Source organism: Schistocerca cancellata, chromosome 6 (assembly GCF_023864275.1).
Source record: "Schistocerca cancellata isolate TAMUIC-IGC-003103 chromosome 6, iqSchCanc2.1, whole genome shotgun sequence".
NCBI classification, from domain to species: domain Eukaryota; kingdom Metazoa; phylum Arthropoda; class Insecta; order Orthoptera; family Acrididae; genus Schistocerca; species Schistocerca cancellata.
The window spans coordinates 421,875,458-421,894,809 of NC_064631.1; the positions used below are offsets into that span (position 1 = coordinate 421,875,458).

At 41.6% G+C, this 19,352-nt stretch overlaps 1 protein-coding gene across 3 annotated transcripts in view; it reads right to left on the reverse strand.

Moving 5' to 3' along the window:
- Positions 1-530: 530 nt before the first annotated feature.
- Positions 531-19,352, reverse strand: part of LOC126190944 (multiple C2 and transmembrane domain-containing protein) — an 876,357-nt gene continuing 857,535 nt past the window's right edge. For all 3 annotated transcript variants that reach the window (XM_049931586.1, XM_049931588.1, XM_049931587.1), the window contains one exon: positions 531-1,046. In XM_049931586.1, the coding sequence (XP_049787543.1) occupies positions 963-1,046 (84 nt within the window). In that variant the 3' untranslated portion in view covers positions 531-962. The remainder of the gene's footprint in view (positions 1,047-19,352) is intronic.

Consider the following 19,352-nt stretch of genomic DNA (forward strand, 5'->3'; position numbering starts at 1 on the left):
ACACAGTGACGGAAAACAAAAACAGAAAAATAAAGAAGAATTCTTTACACACAACAAAATTGTCTGACAAGGAAGAATAGCATTTGTGCAGATCAATATTTCTTTTCATAAAAAAAATTTCAATTCTGTATCCTTGCAGTAACAGAATTCAGGAAGACAATGACATATATATAGAAGCACTGCATATATGAACTGCACTGCATGGCACTTACTTTGGCTTAGACACACTTTTGTGCAGTTGTAAAAGCATTTCAATGTGGGCAAATCTCAGAGTAAAAGACAAATTTTTAATATTGTGCTTATGTAATAACAATTCAAATTACTTCTTAACATAAACAGTATTATTTAAGGATCTGAATATGAGTGCTTAAAAAATTTATTAGGCCACATATTAAAATTTTTTGAGACCCATTACAAAGCTGGAATATGAAAATCCTAACACTATGCTCGTATCATTGCATTCACTTTCTTCTCTGTTCTCGTTTTTACTAAAAGTAAGTTTCCAAAAAACTGACAAAACTTGTACCACGCACACACACACACACACACACACACACACACACACACACACACACACAGAGCTAGACCACAATCAGAAACAGAGACCAGTCACTACAAACATACATGGAATTAGAGTTATTTTTAATTAAACTGGAAGTATTAAAGTAGGAATGTTAATAGTAAAAAATGTGAACAGTCCATAAATAAAAAAGGCTATGAGGTTGTAAGGATAATAAGTCAGTCTCATCACAGTTATATGCACACAGAGTCTTACATAAGGGAATCAGAATGACTGAAGTATACTCTCAGAATATGCATGACTGTAATTTTAACCTCACAGGCATACACAAGGTTCTTCAGTGTATGGAGCAAATGAATGATTCACCCCCTCAGGATTCACATAATGCTTGTGACATATGTACCACTGCTGTGCACCTTGTGTCAAACACCACTGGCAGAGGTTACGAGACTTTATGTTTCTTCTTTTGATCTCTCCGCCTCTCAAGATCACTGGTGGGATGAGGTTTCAGTTCCCTGTAAGCAATCTGGAACAGAAATATTTTATTTATAAATGAGAACAAATGACATAGCCAAGAAAATCCTATTTTAAGGACATGTGAATACTATGTCCATAATCAGTGCATTGAAAAATAAAAATGATGAACTTTTCATGATAACCTATGTTTATAAATCAAGTGCCATTGGCACTTCTTTAAGTGTTTACTGAAGAGTACTTTACTGCAGATAGCAGGTATTAAGTTATCCAGATGAGAGTTAAGAAGCTGCATCATTTTACATAACATATTTGAACATTGTCTAATCATGCTTCAGAAGGCCCAACAGTACCGACCGACCACCATTTCATCCTCAGTAATAGGTGTCACTGGATGCAGATGTGGAGGGGCATGTGGTCAGCAGCCGCTCTTCTGTCGGTTGTCAGTTTTGGTGATCGGGAGCCACTACTTCTGAATCAGGTAGCTCCTCAACTGGCCTCACAAGGGCTGAATGGAACCCACTCGCCAACAGCACTAGATAGACCTGGATGGTCACTCATCTAAAGGCTAGCCAAACCCTAGAGCACTTAGCTTTGGTGATCTTATGGGACCCAGTGTTACCACTCTGGCAAGGCCGTTGGCATAATATATATATATATATATGAGAGGTAACCATAAAGTTTTAATTATCACCAAATAAAAATAATATTACATAAATAATTTTTTGTTTGTTTGTAGATACATGTCTATAGTCCTGGTACACAATGAAATCCCTGTGCCACATTATTGTAGCATGTTGCTTGAGGAGTCAAAACAAAATGGCTCAACCTATTGACAGAGTGGAGTTTCGTGCACTAATTTCTTTCTCTCATTTGAAAGGGAACAATGCTGCAACAGTTTGTGCTGAGTTGATGGAAGTGTACAGCAACAATCAGCATCTTATGATACTGTGATTAGGTCATGCAGATGCTTCCAGTGTGGTCAAACATGTCTGAATGATGAAGAACAAAGAGGCAGACCACCCCACTTTGAAGAACTACGAACCACAAGAGAAGTGGAGGCCCTTGGTAGTCAAAGATTGACATATCACAATCAGGATAATAGTGGGCAAAGTAAAGATTGGTCATGAATTAGTTTTCAACATCTGGAATGACATTCTGAAAATGACACGATTTCCACCAGCTGGGATCCACAACTGTCCACACCAAAAAGCCAAGGGGGCAGCAGAAATATTGAAGCTATATCAAGTCAATCCAGTTGACTTCCTTAGCCACCTAATAACCATGTATGGGTGCTGTGTTTATCATTACAATCTCAGGACAAAGGAGCTCTGTAAGTAGTGGAAACATGTCACTTCACCATCACCAAAAAAGGTGTAGGTCCAACCATCGTCAGGTAAGGTGGCACTGAGTGTTATCTGGGATTGCTGTGATATGATGCTAACAAATTATGCTTATAAGGGGGAATCTGTCACTGAAGCATACTACTAAAATCTTGTGATGAGGTTATGGGAAACCGTCAAGACAAATGACCCAACTCATTCTGCTCAGGACATTTCACACATGCTGCTGATTTGGGCTGTCAAATTTTGAATTTTGCCTTACCATCCCCCCTACCCCCACCCTTATTCTTACCCTTTCCTCTGACCATTGTGTGGCAGGCATTTCCAGAATGCCAAAGGTGAAGCAACAAGAGTTCAAATGCACTTACTCTATCTGTATAATACATTCTAATTTCTTAAGAATCCTTATCAGTTTATACCAGAACTGGCCTGAATGTGTGTTAGGGAAATGACTCTGATAACTGCACAGTACCATTCCATTTTGTGGCTGTGTGTGTGTGTGTATGTGTGTGTGTGTGTGTGTGTGTGTGTGAGAGAGAGAGAGAGAGAGAGAGAGAGAGAGAGAGAGAGGGGGGGGGGGGGGGGGGGGGGGCACAATGCGCAAGCACGTGCGTATTGTGTGTGCATGATGGATAATACTCGATTTACTTTGTTAATGTTCACAGTTAGCATCATGAACCAAAAAGCCATCTAAACTGTTACAGACTGCAAATTGATACACAATCTGATGAAACACTTTGCTTCAAAATTTACATATTTATAAAAAGTCATTACCTTTTGTGAATTTATAGCTCATTAAAACGCTTAAAAGACCAACAACTCACAATGCACTTTAACGCGTGTGTGTGTGTGTGTGTGTGTGTGTGTGTGTGTGTGTGTGGTTTGAGGTTTTCCTTTAACATATTTATTGTGTTGCATTATGATACAAGTACCAAATATGTCAAATCAAATTCTAAAGCACACTTGATTCACACAAATACTGGTACTGTCATCATATTCAGAATTTTGAAATACTGAAATAATATGTAAAACTTGGAAATTCATCTTTAGGGAAAAGAAAACATTAAATGATGAGGTTATTTTAAGAGTATCAAAACAACAGCATACTTCAAGTTCCTTGCACTGTTAAGAACAGGAACATTAAATCATACTTTTATGGTCATAAGAACGAATATTATATGAAGATTACAAACATCCATTTAGTATTTAACACTAATCTGAACATTTATTAGTGACCAGTGTGAATAAATGAAAGTGTAATAATTGTATTCGCTTGAGGCAAGTGTGCATGTTCCTCACTGAAAGTTATGAGACAGAATCTTGGTAGGTGTGTTAAGAATCAGAAATGTTATGTAAACTGTGCTAATGTTATGGAGTTGTGCAGTATCAGCACTTATGTCGTAACTTGCATGAAGGTGATAAAAATGTGTGGAGCAAGAAGCTTAAATAAATTTAGTGAACTGCTAAAATATAAGGCCAACTTTTTTATTTATGACAACTAATTCGATTTTATCCTTAAGAGCAACTCTGAAATTGTGAGCCTGAAGAAAATAATTATGCAATTTTGACATCTGCAAGACCTTCAAGAACAAAGATAAGTAGTGTTGTTCTTGAAAAAATTGGAGTTATCATAGCTGAACTCATATCAGATGTGATCACACAGGGTAAGTTCATATAAGATTTCAAGTAGAGATCACAACTTCCACCTTAGAATTTCCATAATCACCTAATATCATGAAGTCTTTCTCAAGAATAAGTTAGTGTGCACAAAATGACATCCAGAGGACAGCTCCGTAAGTATGTCAATGACCCTGAATTAGCACTGAAGATGCAGCTCATGAGTGTACCGGAAGATACATCTGTATTGTGATGTCTCACATGGTCAACCTCATCCTTTCCTGCCACAAGTGTTCAGAAGGGAAGCTTTCAACATGGTGCATAATTTGTGCCATCCAGATGTCCAACCAATCTTCCATCTGGTGTCTCAGTGCTGTGTGAAGACAGACATGCAGAAATACTTCCAAAAGTGGATCATACCATGTCTCATATGCCAGCTTTGCAAAATTTCTTGATCTGTATAAGTCCCAATTGGTGATTTTTCCAGATACCACCATACGTTTCACCTATGTGCATTTGGATGTGGTTGACACACTTCCCCCATCAGATGGACAGAGGTATTAGTTGACCATGATTAATCATTACACCCACTGGCCTGAAACAACAGTGATAGAAAATATCACAGCTGAGACATTAGCTTCCACTTTTTCATCAACACGGTTGGCGAGATTTAGGTGCCCGCTGCATATCACTACTGACCATGGGCGTCACTTTGAGTCAGACCTGTCCACACAGCTGGCCAAATTTTGTGGATACACCCATCACAGACAACGAGCTACCACCCAGCCATCAATGGGATGATCGAGTGCTGGCACTGTTGTCTGTAGACAGCGTTAAAATGCCATGATGTATCTTAGATGTCAGCATTCCCCATGGTATTATACTTGGGTCACAGACAACTTTCAAGTTAGGCATCAGTGTGTCAGCAGCAGAATTAGTTTATGGTGAAACATTGTGTCTGCCTGGTGATTTTGTGGACACAGACAATCAAGACAACCGTGCAAAAGCAACCAGACTTTTTACGGTGTTTAAGACAGCTTGTGTCCAAACTCTGACCTCTACAGGCTTTGTGACATGGTACACTGCACTCTTTTATGCACCAAGACCTTGAACATCGTACTCATGTGAGCTCTGTGCAGAGGGCATTAAACCTGCACTTCCATCCTCATATTCCAGCTCATACAAGGTTCTCCAACACTCAGCACAAACAACAGGTGTTCTGTTGAATGGCAAGCCAACAACCATCTCACTGTACTGAGTAAAGCCAGCATACATATCACATGAGACACCACTGCCAGTGGCCCACATAAATGATGACAAGCCTCCCAGCAGGACTCCACAATGTGTTCATCTCATACAGTGTAGCATCCGCCAGCCTCTGTTGTACCTCCTCCAATGTGGATGACATGCTTCAGCCGCTGAGTTCACTTCCCAGTGAGGCTACTTGATACTGACACTCTGTTTCCACCAGGGGGCTGATGTAGCACCCTATGCATCAACCTCCAAGTGTTCACGTGAAGTGCTGTGTTGTGCAGTGATGGTGCAGTGTCATGTGTCCATACTGAGTGAATTGTTATCAAGCAGTTCTTTGCCTGGCCACCAGGAGCACTGCGTTGCACATGTGATGTGTTTCTCCATGCACAGATTTACTCCTAGATTTAAATTTATTTTCTGTTGTTCTTTTCAACTACTCTCTGACATCATACAATGAAGTTTCCCATTATACTTTCTGATTAAACATTGCAATTCTGCAAGAAGGCCAAAATTTCAATTTTGTTACCTTTGAGTTACAAGTGGAGAGCAGCATTAAATGTCGCAATTAATAAAATATGTTCTTCTGTTTCTGAGTTTATTCCTCCTGCATGCAGAACATGTCAAACAAGGGTCAGGCAGCATTTCCCCTGCAAGGACTGACAAGACCACATGGGCAATAGTCGTGGGCTAGGGTGGTAGGCCTACAATTAAGAATATCATAGAGAATAGTTGGACAGCACAGGTGTACTGCTGGAGTTGTGGAAAGAAGGCTGATCTCATTTTGGTGAATAACTAATTCTTATTCTCAGAGTATCAACTGGTTAGTATATTCTCAGTCACAACGATCTTGTGAAATAATAGGAATTGCTTGTGTCATCTGACATTTCTACGTCTACATTTATATCGCAGAAACCACTTTTCTGTGTGCAGCAGAGGGTACCTTGTGTACGACTGTCACTCCAGCCCTTCCTGTAGCTGTTGTGAATGGTTTTCTGGAAGAACGGTCATTGGCAAGCCTCCACACAAACTCAGATTTCTTTAATTTTACATTCATGGTCTTTCTTGAGATATATGAGTGGCTGACTCTTCAAGGAATGTAAGCTCTCAGCATTTTAAATAAACAGTAAACTATTCCATGATGCAGAATGCCTCTCTGTCAGTGTCTGCCACTGGTGTTGGCCACACATTTCCATTATTCTTTCACACTTACTAAATGAACCTGTAATGAATCATGCGGCTCTTCTTTTGATCTTCTCTATTTTCTCTATCAGTCCTTTCTAGAACAGAAACCACATTGATGAGCAATAGTCAAGTATTGGTCAAACGAGGATTTGGAAAGTTATCTCCTGAGACCTTAGTTTGCCAACTGACTTATCTGTTATTAGTTTTATATGAGTGTTTCATTTTAAATCACTGTACCCATACTCCCAGATATTTTATAGCTATGACTGCTTCCAGTGACTGTTCTGCAATTGTGTAATCTTATTCTATGGTGTCTTCCTGCCTATCTGAGTGCAATATGTTACATTTATGTTGAGGATCAACTACCAATCCAGCATCAAGTGTCAATCCTCTGCAGGTCCTCTTGTAGTTCAGTAAAATTTTCTAGTTTAGAAGCTTCTCTGTTTACGATAGTATCACCCATGGAAAGCCTCATGGAGCTTCCACTGTTATCCACTAGCTCCCTTACATTTATCGTTGAAAGTAACAATCCTATAACACTCCTTTAGTGCACACCAAAAGTTATTTTTGCCCTGAAGGCTTTTATCCATTGAGAATGACATGCTGTATTTCGTTTGGTAGAAATTTTTCAATCCAATCACACAGCTGCTATGATGTTTCATTCACTCTTATTTTGTCTGAATGCCTTCAAGGAACATGGCATGAACCTGGGCACTGATATCTACTGCTTTCTGGCTCTTGTGCACAAACATAGTGAGCTGCATTTCACATGACTATTATTTTTGGAGCCCATGTTGCTTCCTACAGAGTAGATTTCCAGGTTGCAGGAATGTTAAATAATCATGAGCATAAAACATGTTCCAGACTTCTTCAACAGACCAACATCAGAGATATACACCTATTCTTTTGTGTGACTGTTTGATGGCCATTCTTGAAAGTGGGAATGAATTGACTTTCTCCATGTCACTAAGAATGCTTTGCTTCTCCAGGAACCTACTGCAGACAGATGCTATAAGAGGAAAAAGTTCTTTTACATACTCTATGCAGAGTTGTGTTGGTATCCCATCAGATCAAGTGGCCTTTCCAGTGTTGAGCTCTTTAAGTTGCATTTCTACCATGTGCTCATTTGTTTTGATATCTGCCATTTTAACATTTGTGCAACAATTTTAAGGGGAACCACAGCGTGATCTTCATCAGTGAAACAGTTTTGGAGAAATATGTTTAGTATTTGGCCTTATCTCTGTCATTCTCCATTCCCATGATGTCACAGAGTGCTTTCTTCCATTTCTAACATGCCTGTTGAACCACAGCAGATCCTTCCTGCTATACCTGTGGTAGACAAATATCAGTGTGAACTTTGTTGAATGCACAAACGGAGGGAGTCAGCTGGTGGGAGATTGGTTTGATTTGTTTTGCTTTAGGGCGAAAAAAATAACTGGGGTCATGCATGCCCAAGTCAAAACTATAGAACACAAAGACAGAGAGGAGTTAAAAAGTGACTATATGTGAGCCCTGATTGACATAAGAGAAGACAGCTAAAAACAGGCACGTGGAAAAAGATCTAAAAACGACAACATACAGAAATGGAGGTACAAAACTAAAAATTAAATGGCCTTCACCATATTGCTTTGACAGATAAAAAGTAAAATGTGGTGAACAGCCTGTACATCATTTGCTAAAATGGCTGATAACTCAGATGATAAACCCAAGCATGAATGTAAACAATTAAAAAATGGGCATTCCATCAGGAAGTGGTGGACAGTTCAAACTTGGGTGCAATGTGTACAAAGAGGTGTGAGGGCCGAGAGGAGGTCATCCAAGCTGCTGGGAGAGGCTTAGTAAGCCAGAGCTTATTCCCGTGAAGGGAGGATCATTGGTGATGCCAAAGAGACACCACCTGCTGGCAGACGGCAACACAGAGATCATTCGAGGGAATATAGGAACTTGCGGGCCGAGGTATGAGGACTGCAGCCTTGGCAACAGCATCAGCATTCTCATTTCCTGGCAGACTGACATTACCAGGAACCCACAGAATCATGACACTGGCTCCACCAAAGTGAGCAAATGACAGTTTTCCTCAACCTGCTGCATTAAGGGATGGGCGGTGGACAACACACACAGACTTTGAATGGTGCTGAGTGAGTCTGAGCAGAGGACACAATTGAAAAGGCTGTGTCACTGGATGTACTCCATTGCCTGATATGGGGAGAAGAGCTTGGCTGTAAATACTGAGCAGTGCGCCTGTAGTCGATATCGAAAGACATTGGTGCCAATGTTGAAGGCACACCCAACCCCACAGTCAGTCCAAGAGCCATCAGTGCATACAAAGGTGCTATTGCAAAGGTCATGAAATGGAAGGCAATAGACCAAGACTGGAGTAGTGTCCTTAGGAAGCGAATGAAGGCCAAGGTTAACATGGGCCACTTCATGAAGCCAAGGTGGTGAAATGTTCACACACACCTGGAAAGTTGCAGGCAGTGTGAAGTTAAGCCACTGCAGCAAGTGGGAAAAGCAGACTCCAGGAGGTAACAGAGAAGAGGGAAGTACCCCATACTAGTGATCAAAGGAACCATCAAAGTACGCATAGGATGGGTGGCTATGGATGGCAGACAAACAGCATGCATACCCACTGTGGAGGAAGTCATGGCAGTAGGGCAATGGCAGTTCAGCAGCTTCAGCAAACAGACTCTCAACCGGGCTAGTGTAAAAGATGCCCATGGCTAGACAGATGCCATGATGGAGAATAGTGCTGAGACAGTGTAAGAGGGATGGACATGCAGACACATAAACTAAGCACCTATAGTTGAGTTTTGAATGGACAATGGACCAGTACAATTGAAGGAAGGTGGTTCGATCAGCACCCCAGGAAGTGCCATTGAGAACACGTAGGACATTGAGGAACCACGTATAACAGGCTGCCAGGTAAGACACATGGGAGGACCAAGAGCGTTTCCTGTCCAGCATGAGCCTCAGGAATTCCATTGTTTCAATAAACAGAAGGGCAACAGGCCCAAGATGTAAAGGTGGTGGAAGAGACCATTAGTGCCGCCAGAAATTCATACAGATGGTTTTGTCAGGGGAAAAGTGAACACCATTGTCGATGCTCCAGGAGTAAAGATGCAGCTCATTGAGACAGGTCCATGGAGAACTGCAATAGATGGCAAAATCGTCAACAAAAAGGGAGCCGGAGATGCCCAACAGGAGACAGGCCATTATAGGGTTAATGGCGATAGCAAAGTGGACAGAACCCTGAGGCACACCATTTTCCTGGATAAAGGTGTCTGACAAGGTGGAACCCACAAGCACCTTGAAAAAAATGCCTGAAGAAAACAGGGCAGGTGGCCACGGAAGTCCTGTGTGTAAAGAGTATGGAGGATACCATTTCTCCGGCAGGTGTTATAGGCCTTCTCCTAATTGAAAAACATGGACACAGTCTAGGATTTCTGCAGAAAACCATTCATGATATGGATGGACAAAGCAACAAGATGGTCAACTGCAGAATGCGTACTCGAAATCCACACTGTGCATTCATGAACGCAGCTGATAAGAGAGATGGGGCGGTAGCTATAAGGTAGGTTTTTGTCCTTACCAGGCTTAGGTGTGGGTATGACAGTGGCTTCACGCCAGCATCCGGGAATGTGCCCTCCTCTCAGATAAAGTTGTACATGTTAAGCAGAAAGTGTTTGCTTGCAAGGGAAAGGTGCTGCAACATCTGAGTGTGGATGGCATCTGCCCCTGGGGCGAAGGATCAGGATGAACTGAGAGCATGATCTAGCTCCCTCATACTATTGGAGGCATTGTAGCACTCACAATTCGGAGAAGAGAAGGGTATCGCCCGAGCCTCCTCCATTCGTTTCCGATGGAAGAAGGCAGGGTGACAGCGGGAAGAGCTCAAAAATTCCGCAAAATGGCAGCTCAAGGTGTTGGAGGTAGCAGTAGAGTCCACGATGAGATCATCTGCTACTGTCAGTCCGGATATAGGGGAATGGATCTTGGTCCCAGAGAGCCATCAGAGGTTGGCCCACACAACACAGGAAGGGGTGGAACTGTTAAAAGAACTAGTGAATGAAATCCAGCTAGCTCCTTTGCTATCCCAAAGAATGTGACAACACTGTGCACACATCTGTTTATACTGAATGCAGTTTGTCATTGTAGGATGGCAGTGAAAAACACGGAGAGCATGTCTCTGAGTGTGAATTGTGTTGTGGCATGCCTCAGTCCACCAAGGGACTGGGACATGATGAGGTAAAGAGGAAGTACGAGGAATGGAATGTTTGTGAGATATTCCATCTGGTCATCACAACTGGGGAAATCTTGTTCTTTGAAGGTGAACAGGTAGGAGTAAAGCTGCCACTCAGCCTTAGTACGCCGCCATTTGGGCATGCATGCAGATGAGGTAGGAGTCAGCAAATGGATAGCACATGGGAAATGATAGCTTGGGTAGGTGTCAGAGAGAGCAGACCACTCAAGATGGTGGGCAAGCAGGGCAGTGCAGAAGGATAGGTCCAAATGGGAATACGTGTGCAAGGAGTCAGAAAGGAATGTAGGTGCTTCAGTGTTAAGGCAGAAGAGGTTAAGTTGGTTAAGAAGGTCAGCCAAGAGGGCACCTCTCTGACAGATTCTGGGAGAACCCCAAAGGGGACGATGCACACTGAAGTCACCGAGTAGCAAAAATTCTAAAAGAAGCTGTAAATCCTCTGTGTGGGACCAAAGGCTATGAATGTTCCATTGGAGGAGAGTCATGATGAGAAAGAGATGCAGGGGTGTCACCTCGGGGGCTGCTGAGTGACAGCCAGTGAAGAGTCACTACTAGCAGCACAGAAGCAGGAGGATCCTGCCCATGGGGTCCACAGAAGCACCAACTTGCTTGTGAGAATGGTCTGTGGAGTCCAATGCTGGAAAATGGTTGGTAGTGTGCACCAGTGACACGGAGGCTGCTCGGGCTAAGGTATCATGTGGTGACACTGTCGAAGAGGATCTTCGACTTGGCAAAGGAGAAGACTCCTTGCCTTTGGTGGACTTCTTTGAGTCTTTACAATTAGAGGAAGACTCAGGTATTGTCTGGCTGGAGGGACAGAGGAAATCTTCACGGGGTACTCCTTCTGTCCTTTCTGGCCTACTGGTTGTGTAGCTGCTGGCTTCGCCCCTTGGGGTGAGAGTTTGACAGCTTGTTGCACAGCTGGGTGGGGCGATGGCAATGCTACCTTGACATTGGGCGATTTCACAACCTCAGTGCTGAAATGGAGGTTGCATGTCTGCATGGCCATGTCTTTCATGGAGCAAGGGGGAACAAGAACAGAGCTGCCTGTGGAAGAGTAACCCAACTGAACAGTACAGAGAACAAAATGTGACAGACAGACCAGGATAGGGACAATGAGGCACTATGCAAAACTATGCAAAGCAGTTGCCACAATGATGACAAAAAGATCAAGAGCAGCAGAGTGAAAAATTGAAGACAACCAGAGAGAATAAACAGTACAGCAAAGTTTGATCTGTAGGTATCAAGCATGAACATTGAACTGCCTGGCTGTGTGCTGAGCAGCTGCCTAAATACCGGCTGTGTGGAATGGAATAGGTTGGCACACTCACATAGCAAGATGGTGGCATGCTCACTGTTCAAGTCCTGGGCAGTCACAGTACCCTCTATCAGATATTGAGGCCCGTCTGCTCCAGAGGGCATTCAGCCTCTGTGGTGCCCGATACCAGATTTCCCATGTCTCACAACAGTGCTCAGTACATACCTGCCCAAGGTACACCTTTTCTTACTTTTCTGTTTACAGCTATATTCAGTGATGCTGCAACAGCCTCACCATCACTCATTCCCTGTCCTATGCTAACCAGTTCAAAAAGTTCAAATCTGAATATCAGTTATATTGCCTACACAAGTCCTCCTCTGATTAGATGCTCAAGGTAGTTTTCAGATAAGGCATTTAAAACAATTTTATGTGATTATCTGTCCCTATTATCTACCTTAATCAACAGAGTTTCCAAGTCTACAGCTGGTAAGCTCAAATTTGCACCTAATTCTATAACAAATGATGTGGAAATTTACTCAAAATCTTCTTCATGTTTCCCATCAAATGTTACATTAGCACTGTTCCTGAGGCAGGGAGTCTCTAAAAGCATCTGATGACCAGGTTTGATCCACCTTTAACACTTATCTTCACCCAAATAATTTTGCATTTGAAATCTGTTCTACGTTTTACTACAATGCAAAGTCAGCTCACACAATGAAAATACACTAAAAATTATGCAAAAACTTGGAGCTGATGATGGTAGTGATTTTCAAGTGAGGGCATTAAACAGAAGGTCGGTCATCAGCAACTTTTCATGAATGGTATACATCTGATCACAACAAAAGTCTATTAAAAAATAATAATAAATTGGAAAACCAAGTTGCATTCACACACAAGAATTGAAAACACACCCTGATAACATGAGCATCAGAAATGTCCTCAGTAAAAGTAAGATGAAACACTGCAGAATAACTAGGTAAAATCAAGGATAAAATATCAGTTTAGACACAGTTAAAAAGGGAACAGATGACTGTGCCTTTATCACTACTCAGAAACAAAGGATGACCAAGACACCCTGTGACACACTAATAATGCAAGTGCCAAGTAGCCATTGTAAGGTTGGAGGATGCACAGAAGATGGAGAAGTCCACAAATAAACAACACAGTACAGGATGATGATGATGATGAGGATGTCTGATTCATTGGGCACTCAACTGTGCGGTCATCAGCGCCTGTATGAAGTCACAATTTTTACACATCCAATTTTTTACACAGTCCAGTCCAGACAATGTCACAAATGAAGATGATGATGATGATGATGATGATGAAGACAACACAAACACGCAGTCCCCGGGCAGAGAAAATCCCCAACTCGCCTGAAAATCGAACCGGGTCCCCATGATCCAGCGGCAGCAACACTAGAAAGTACCATCAGCATAATACAGTTGATCTCAATGGCAAATGTCACGACACTTGGAACACTCTTTGAGGGACACCATCTCCTGCTTAAAATGGTCAGACGGGACATTCCAAACCTTGTATCTACAACACCAGCCTCAGACGAAGGGGTTGTACGAAAGTGGGTCGACATTCATGGAATGTCCACTGATAGAGCTGCAACAAAATATGGCTTCACATAGTATTATAGGCCTTTTCAAAATCACAGAAGACATTGATAAGGTGTTGCGTACAGAGGAAAGCTTGTTGAATTGCTGCTTCAAGCAGGGTCAGGTTATCGAGTGTGGAGTAATACCTCCTTCACCTGTACTGGGAGTAAATTAGTGGAGACATGGTTTCGAGAACCCACACTAGGTGCTGGGTGACCATATGCTCCAGTGTCTTTCCTATGCAGCTTATGACTAGTGCTACAATAACTACTAGGGTTATTTCAATCCTTCCCTGGTTTTAAAATTGAGATTAAAATAGATTCTTTCCACAAGTTGGGTCTCTTGTCATCCAAATTTCATTAAAAGGCTGAAGGAGGACCTCCTCCCACTGCAGATCCAACTGCTTCAACATGATGTACCCCCAATCATGTCATGACTAGGCACAGTATCATGAGCTACTGACAATGCGGAATCAAACTCCCACAGAGAGAAATGCTGGTTGTATTCCTCAATGTTGATAGAACTGAAATCAAAACCAACACTCTCCTGGACAATAATGATGGAAAGCTGGATCCTGCTAGAATTAGCTGTAATGTCTTGTACGATTAAGCCATTGTCTGAGCAATGTCTCTCAATGATGTTAGGAGACACCCCTGCTCTCACACAGCTGCTATTGGATGTTGTGAGTTCTGCCTTGACATCCTCCTGAACGCTTCTCAATTTATTTGCAGACATAGACCTACTGATGAAGTTCATAAACTCTTGCCAAGACCTCTGATTACTGTCCTGAATTATTCTCCTTACCTTTGCCCACTTCATTAGAAAGGTTACAAGATTCATGTCTGTAGGGCACTGATTGAATTTGTATAGCTACCCTCCTTCCCCTGATTGCAGAACAACACTCATTACACCAAGGGACAGGCTGACTCCGAGGTGTTCCCATTGTCTTCAGGATGGATGCATCAGCAGTGTGGTGGATCATTCCTGTAATGTGGCCCACCAAGAACTGGATGCCATCACACTGTTCAAAAACTGCCCATAAAGTACCCAGTTGCCCTATCTGAATAGCCATCTTAGCAGCTTTCTTTCAAGATCTGCTCCACGGCACAGATTGATCCAGATAGGGTAGTGGCCACTACTGTAAATGTCCTCATCCATTTCCCACTGAGCAGTGTTTGCAAGGCCAGGTGAGCAGAATGAGAGGTCTATGGCTCTAGATGAACCTTAGCAGCACTAAAATGCATAACTTGACCCATGTTAATTAATATGATGTCTGTAGTTAGCATCAGATCCTCAGCTACCCAACCCCTGGGGCAAGTGGTGTTAGTATCCTGTAGAACATTGTATGCATTAAAGTCTCCTAAGATCAGAAAGGGCCAGCATATTTAATCAAGGAACATGAGGACCTCACAGACAATGGGCTCATGGGGCAGTAGGTACTAAGAGCAGACCATGACAGCAATATGGGACCCTATCTGAGTAACGACAGCTTGTAGTGTTGTGGTTAAGGGCAAAGGAGAGGTGTGGAATGTGTGCATGATGAATACTGCTACCCCGCCTTTCATTGTGTCACCAGTAAGAAATGGTAGCCTGCAAGCACAGGATCATCAGTCTGTTATGAATGAGTCTTTTGGAGACTGAGGCAAAAAGGTCTGTCCTGTAAGAGGATTCTCAATTCCTCCAGAGGAATTCTGTACCCATTCATATTCCACTGTAGTATGGAAGCAGTGTGGTTTTGGTCCACCCTTATCATTGTAGAGTAAGGGAAAGTGGAGGGCCCGCCTGGGGGCATTGAAATCCATGTTGTTCTGCTCATCAGTCACACATACCAGAATAAAGTCTGATGGTGCCAAGGACAGATTTTGACCCAAACATCATGACCCTTTCCCACTCCCTTATACTTCAAGATGATGGGGAAAGGGAGCACTGAGAGATAGTCTGCTTTTGGGGTGCCTTCTTGATGCTCACTGTGAAAATTTTGCTGGTCTCTTCTATCATTGGCTTCAGCATGTACAGGTACAAGTACAGGTGCTGGTGGTGGATAATGGTGTGCTGGAAGTCATTTGCATTGAAACATTCACTTTAGGAGCTGGTTTCTGCACCATGGAAGGATCCAAAGTGGTAAACACTTGGGGTTTTGTCACCTTATATTCTTTTTGGCTTCTGCAGAGGGGATTTTGCATTCCTCAGCGAAAACAGGGCAATCTCAGCTCCAGACTGGGTGGCTCCCAGAGCAATTAATACATACTGCTGGAGACAGACAGACAGGGTGCCTTTCCACACTCTTCACAGGTTGCTTCGCCTCTGCAACTCAACATTGTATGGCCAAATCACTGGCAATTTGTAGTACCACATAGATTTAGGTATGTAAGGCCTAACCTTAAGTTGGAGGAACTGCCATAATGTGTTGAGGCAGAAATGAAGAACTGAAGATCACAATGAAGATGACGCACTTCTCTATTTCTCTGTTATTCCTTTGTGTCCTTTGCTCCACTTCCACTATCCCTGTGATGCCCAATCTCATTTGAGTTCTGAGATGGTTATGGGAATAATATCATGGCATGTGATCACATCTTGCCCAAGCTGAGGGAGTTATGCAACTTAACAATTATGTCACAGTCTCACACTTTTTCTGACTTCCTAAGAAGTTCCACTTGCTTTGCCCTGTTAGTCTCTACCAAGAAGGACATATTTCATATCTGCTTAACAGACTTTAAGGTACCAGCAATCCCTTCTAAGCCTTTATGAAGACACTTTTCCAAACACCCCTCCTTCCTCTTGACCACTACAAACACTTTCTGATATATGACTCCTTCAGCCCCATCACAAAACACAGTTCCATTATCAAGAGGATTAGCCTCACTCATTGGTTCAGATGAGTGGGTGTGAGTACTCCCAGACAGTACATCCATCATGTTGGAAGTAGATAAGTTTGAGTTTGAGGGTTCCATCTTGGTCCCACAAGCAGCTATCAAAGGAGAGGTCCACTCAGACAGAGTCCTGCTTGTCTCAGTAAGTCTTACACAACTGAGGTATTGTAGGTCCAGAGAGGTCGCCCACTAATGACTGTTCTACCTCAACAACCAAGCATTTCATTGGCACACAGTATTACTTAAGATTGAGGTTTTCCCCCCTATAGTTGCTGAAGCATGCCCAGAGGTTACTCACCAGTCTATGTTCAGAAACCCCATGGTTGCCAAGCCTGCAGCCAACAAACAAATGCCAAGGCTCTGAGGGCCAAAATTTGGAATAAGTTAGTATATACTAGTCAACAAACTAAAATAAACAGGTATAATCACTTCTTCTCAGAGACAATTAAGAATTAAAATCAACCAAATCCTGTGTATAAACAGAAACTGCTGCCACTATGGTGCCATTGTAAATGCACTTTGAACAAGGTTCAGTTCTAGATCTTGACCTTTCATATGTAATGCTCTGTCACCTGGGCCATCAGAACATAAACTATCAAGTAACTCACTATTAAAATGCATAGGAGAACACTTAATCCAGAAATATTTTGAGGCTGATAGAAGCATTTCTTTGGTTCATCCTTTCAGCTGGACTCACAGTCCATTTCTAATGGAATTATGAAATGCTAGAGTGGAGCAGCACTGACAAACTGAACCTGCTAGGCATTTTCAAATGGATTATTTGCTAGAGTAATGCCAACAAAATGTAAAAAGAAAGTACATGTTTGCCACTAATGTATACTGTGTCAGGTGACTAAATGTCAGCTGACACTACACTTATTAGTGAAAGTTTAAGGCAATGGATATACTTGTTTTTATCTTGAACTGAACCATAATGGCCTAAAAGATACAGCTGCACTGGACATAATAGGTAGTTTTGTTTTGCAACAGAATTTAGACAGTTGCTGGTATTTTGAGTGAGAGAATCTAAAATATATTTGCCTCCCTTGAAGTCTAATGTTACAGAACAGAAAAAATTTGACACAAAAGTGGCAGTAACTGTTGAAAGGAAAATTTTGCAGTTTGTCACAGATTAATGTACAAAAATAACTCTTAGATAGATGAACACTGTTTTCCGGTTACACCTTGTGCCTTTTCCGAACCAGTTTGGAGAGTCCTTTCCTCCACCTCTGCATCTGAACACCCTACTACTTTTGGTGTCCTACATGTTTGGTGTCTAATTTGTGCATATGTCATACTAGTTCAAGTTTTTCTGTTTCCACCACAAGTTAACATTTTACTCTTTCTCAAATAGAGGATTTTGGCAAAGAATCAATAAGAAAGAATGACACCAATCTTGGAAACTATCGCTTCTATTTCAATGAGGTCTACACAACTGGCAAGAATAGCTTCCAGAGTTTTACTAGACTTCAATATGAGCACAACTAGTAGCACAAACTATGGATATGGAATAACTAATCTCCTGCTATCCACTTGTAGGCTTTGTGAGTGCCACTGTAATCTGGCCATGAAGATCTGCAGCATCAGCCATGTGAATGCCATACACTTGTTCTTCAGAAACCCCACAGAAGGATGCCCAATGGGGTCAGGTCCAGTGAATGTCTTAGCCACAGCATTGATCTACGTCTCTCAAGTATGAGTCCAGAAATGTCTCATCAACAAAAAAAAGAGCACGTGATGTTAACGTAGTGCAGATGGGTGCCACCCTGTTGAAAAATGCCCAGAGGGAATTGTCACATGGTGTAATTCTCCAGCATATTCAGGTATACAGTCCCAGTCACTGTGAGTTCATGAAAGAAGAATGATCCAATGATACCAGTTTTCAGCAAGCAACACCACACATTGACCTTCAGGCTATCACACTTGTCCTCATCTATAGTATATAGATTTAAAACAATGGAAAATACAGGATGGAATGTAACAATATCATGAGAACATGCAAAAATACTTCTCATAATGTTGTATATAGATTTCAGGTTCAATTTTCTGCAGACATGAAACGTGGCCTCATTCAAAATGGCTATCATCAGCAGGCAGATATCATCCTTGGCATGTTTCATCATTAGATCAGTAAACAGTTTCTGACAAGGATGATCATTAAGCTGAAGAGCAGGTGAAGTTGCAGTTTGTAACACCATAGATACAAGTATTTATGTCATACTGTAATGTGGCAGAAGGGGACAGTACATAATGAACAGACTGATGGCAGTTATTTTCGAGATCATGATACCTGTGTAAATCCCTGAATATTTGGTTTCCTACACTTTGTAACAATGTTATTCATATAAAACAGATAGACTGTGACTTAATTAGTAAACATGTTATGTATTGTCAATGAATTAGGATGAATACATTACTGAAAAGATCTTCACAGCTGCCATGTGAAGTAAGCATACACAGTTACTTCTATACTTTTTACATTTGTGTTGATTTTCAAAATTTACTAAACAACATAAGTCAAAATTACAGCAAGCATGTGCTAGGAACAACTACTTTTATATAACATTGAAGTAATTGAGATTTTGTATGAAGAGTCATTTATACAAATAAAACCACATATTTATATATGAATTATGGAATGTATTTCTGTTAAATTATTATCACACACAAAATATCATACAAAAACAAATCTGGAATAACTAATCAGGTATCTAAAATTGCAACTTCCTTAACTGTAATTTATCAAATGTACTCAGATAACAATATATATATTCACTGTTCATTATGGTAAAATTATAAAAGGAGCATAGTAGTAGTCATGCATGTCTCAGTGTTATAACAGATTTTGTGATGTCAGGACCGTGTTATGTCTACATCTACATCTAGATCTAGATGATTACTCTGCAATTCACATTTAAGTACTTGGCAGAGGGTTCATCGAACCACAATCATACTATCTCTCTACCATT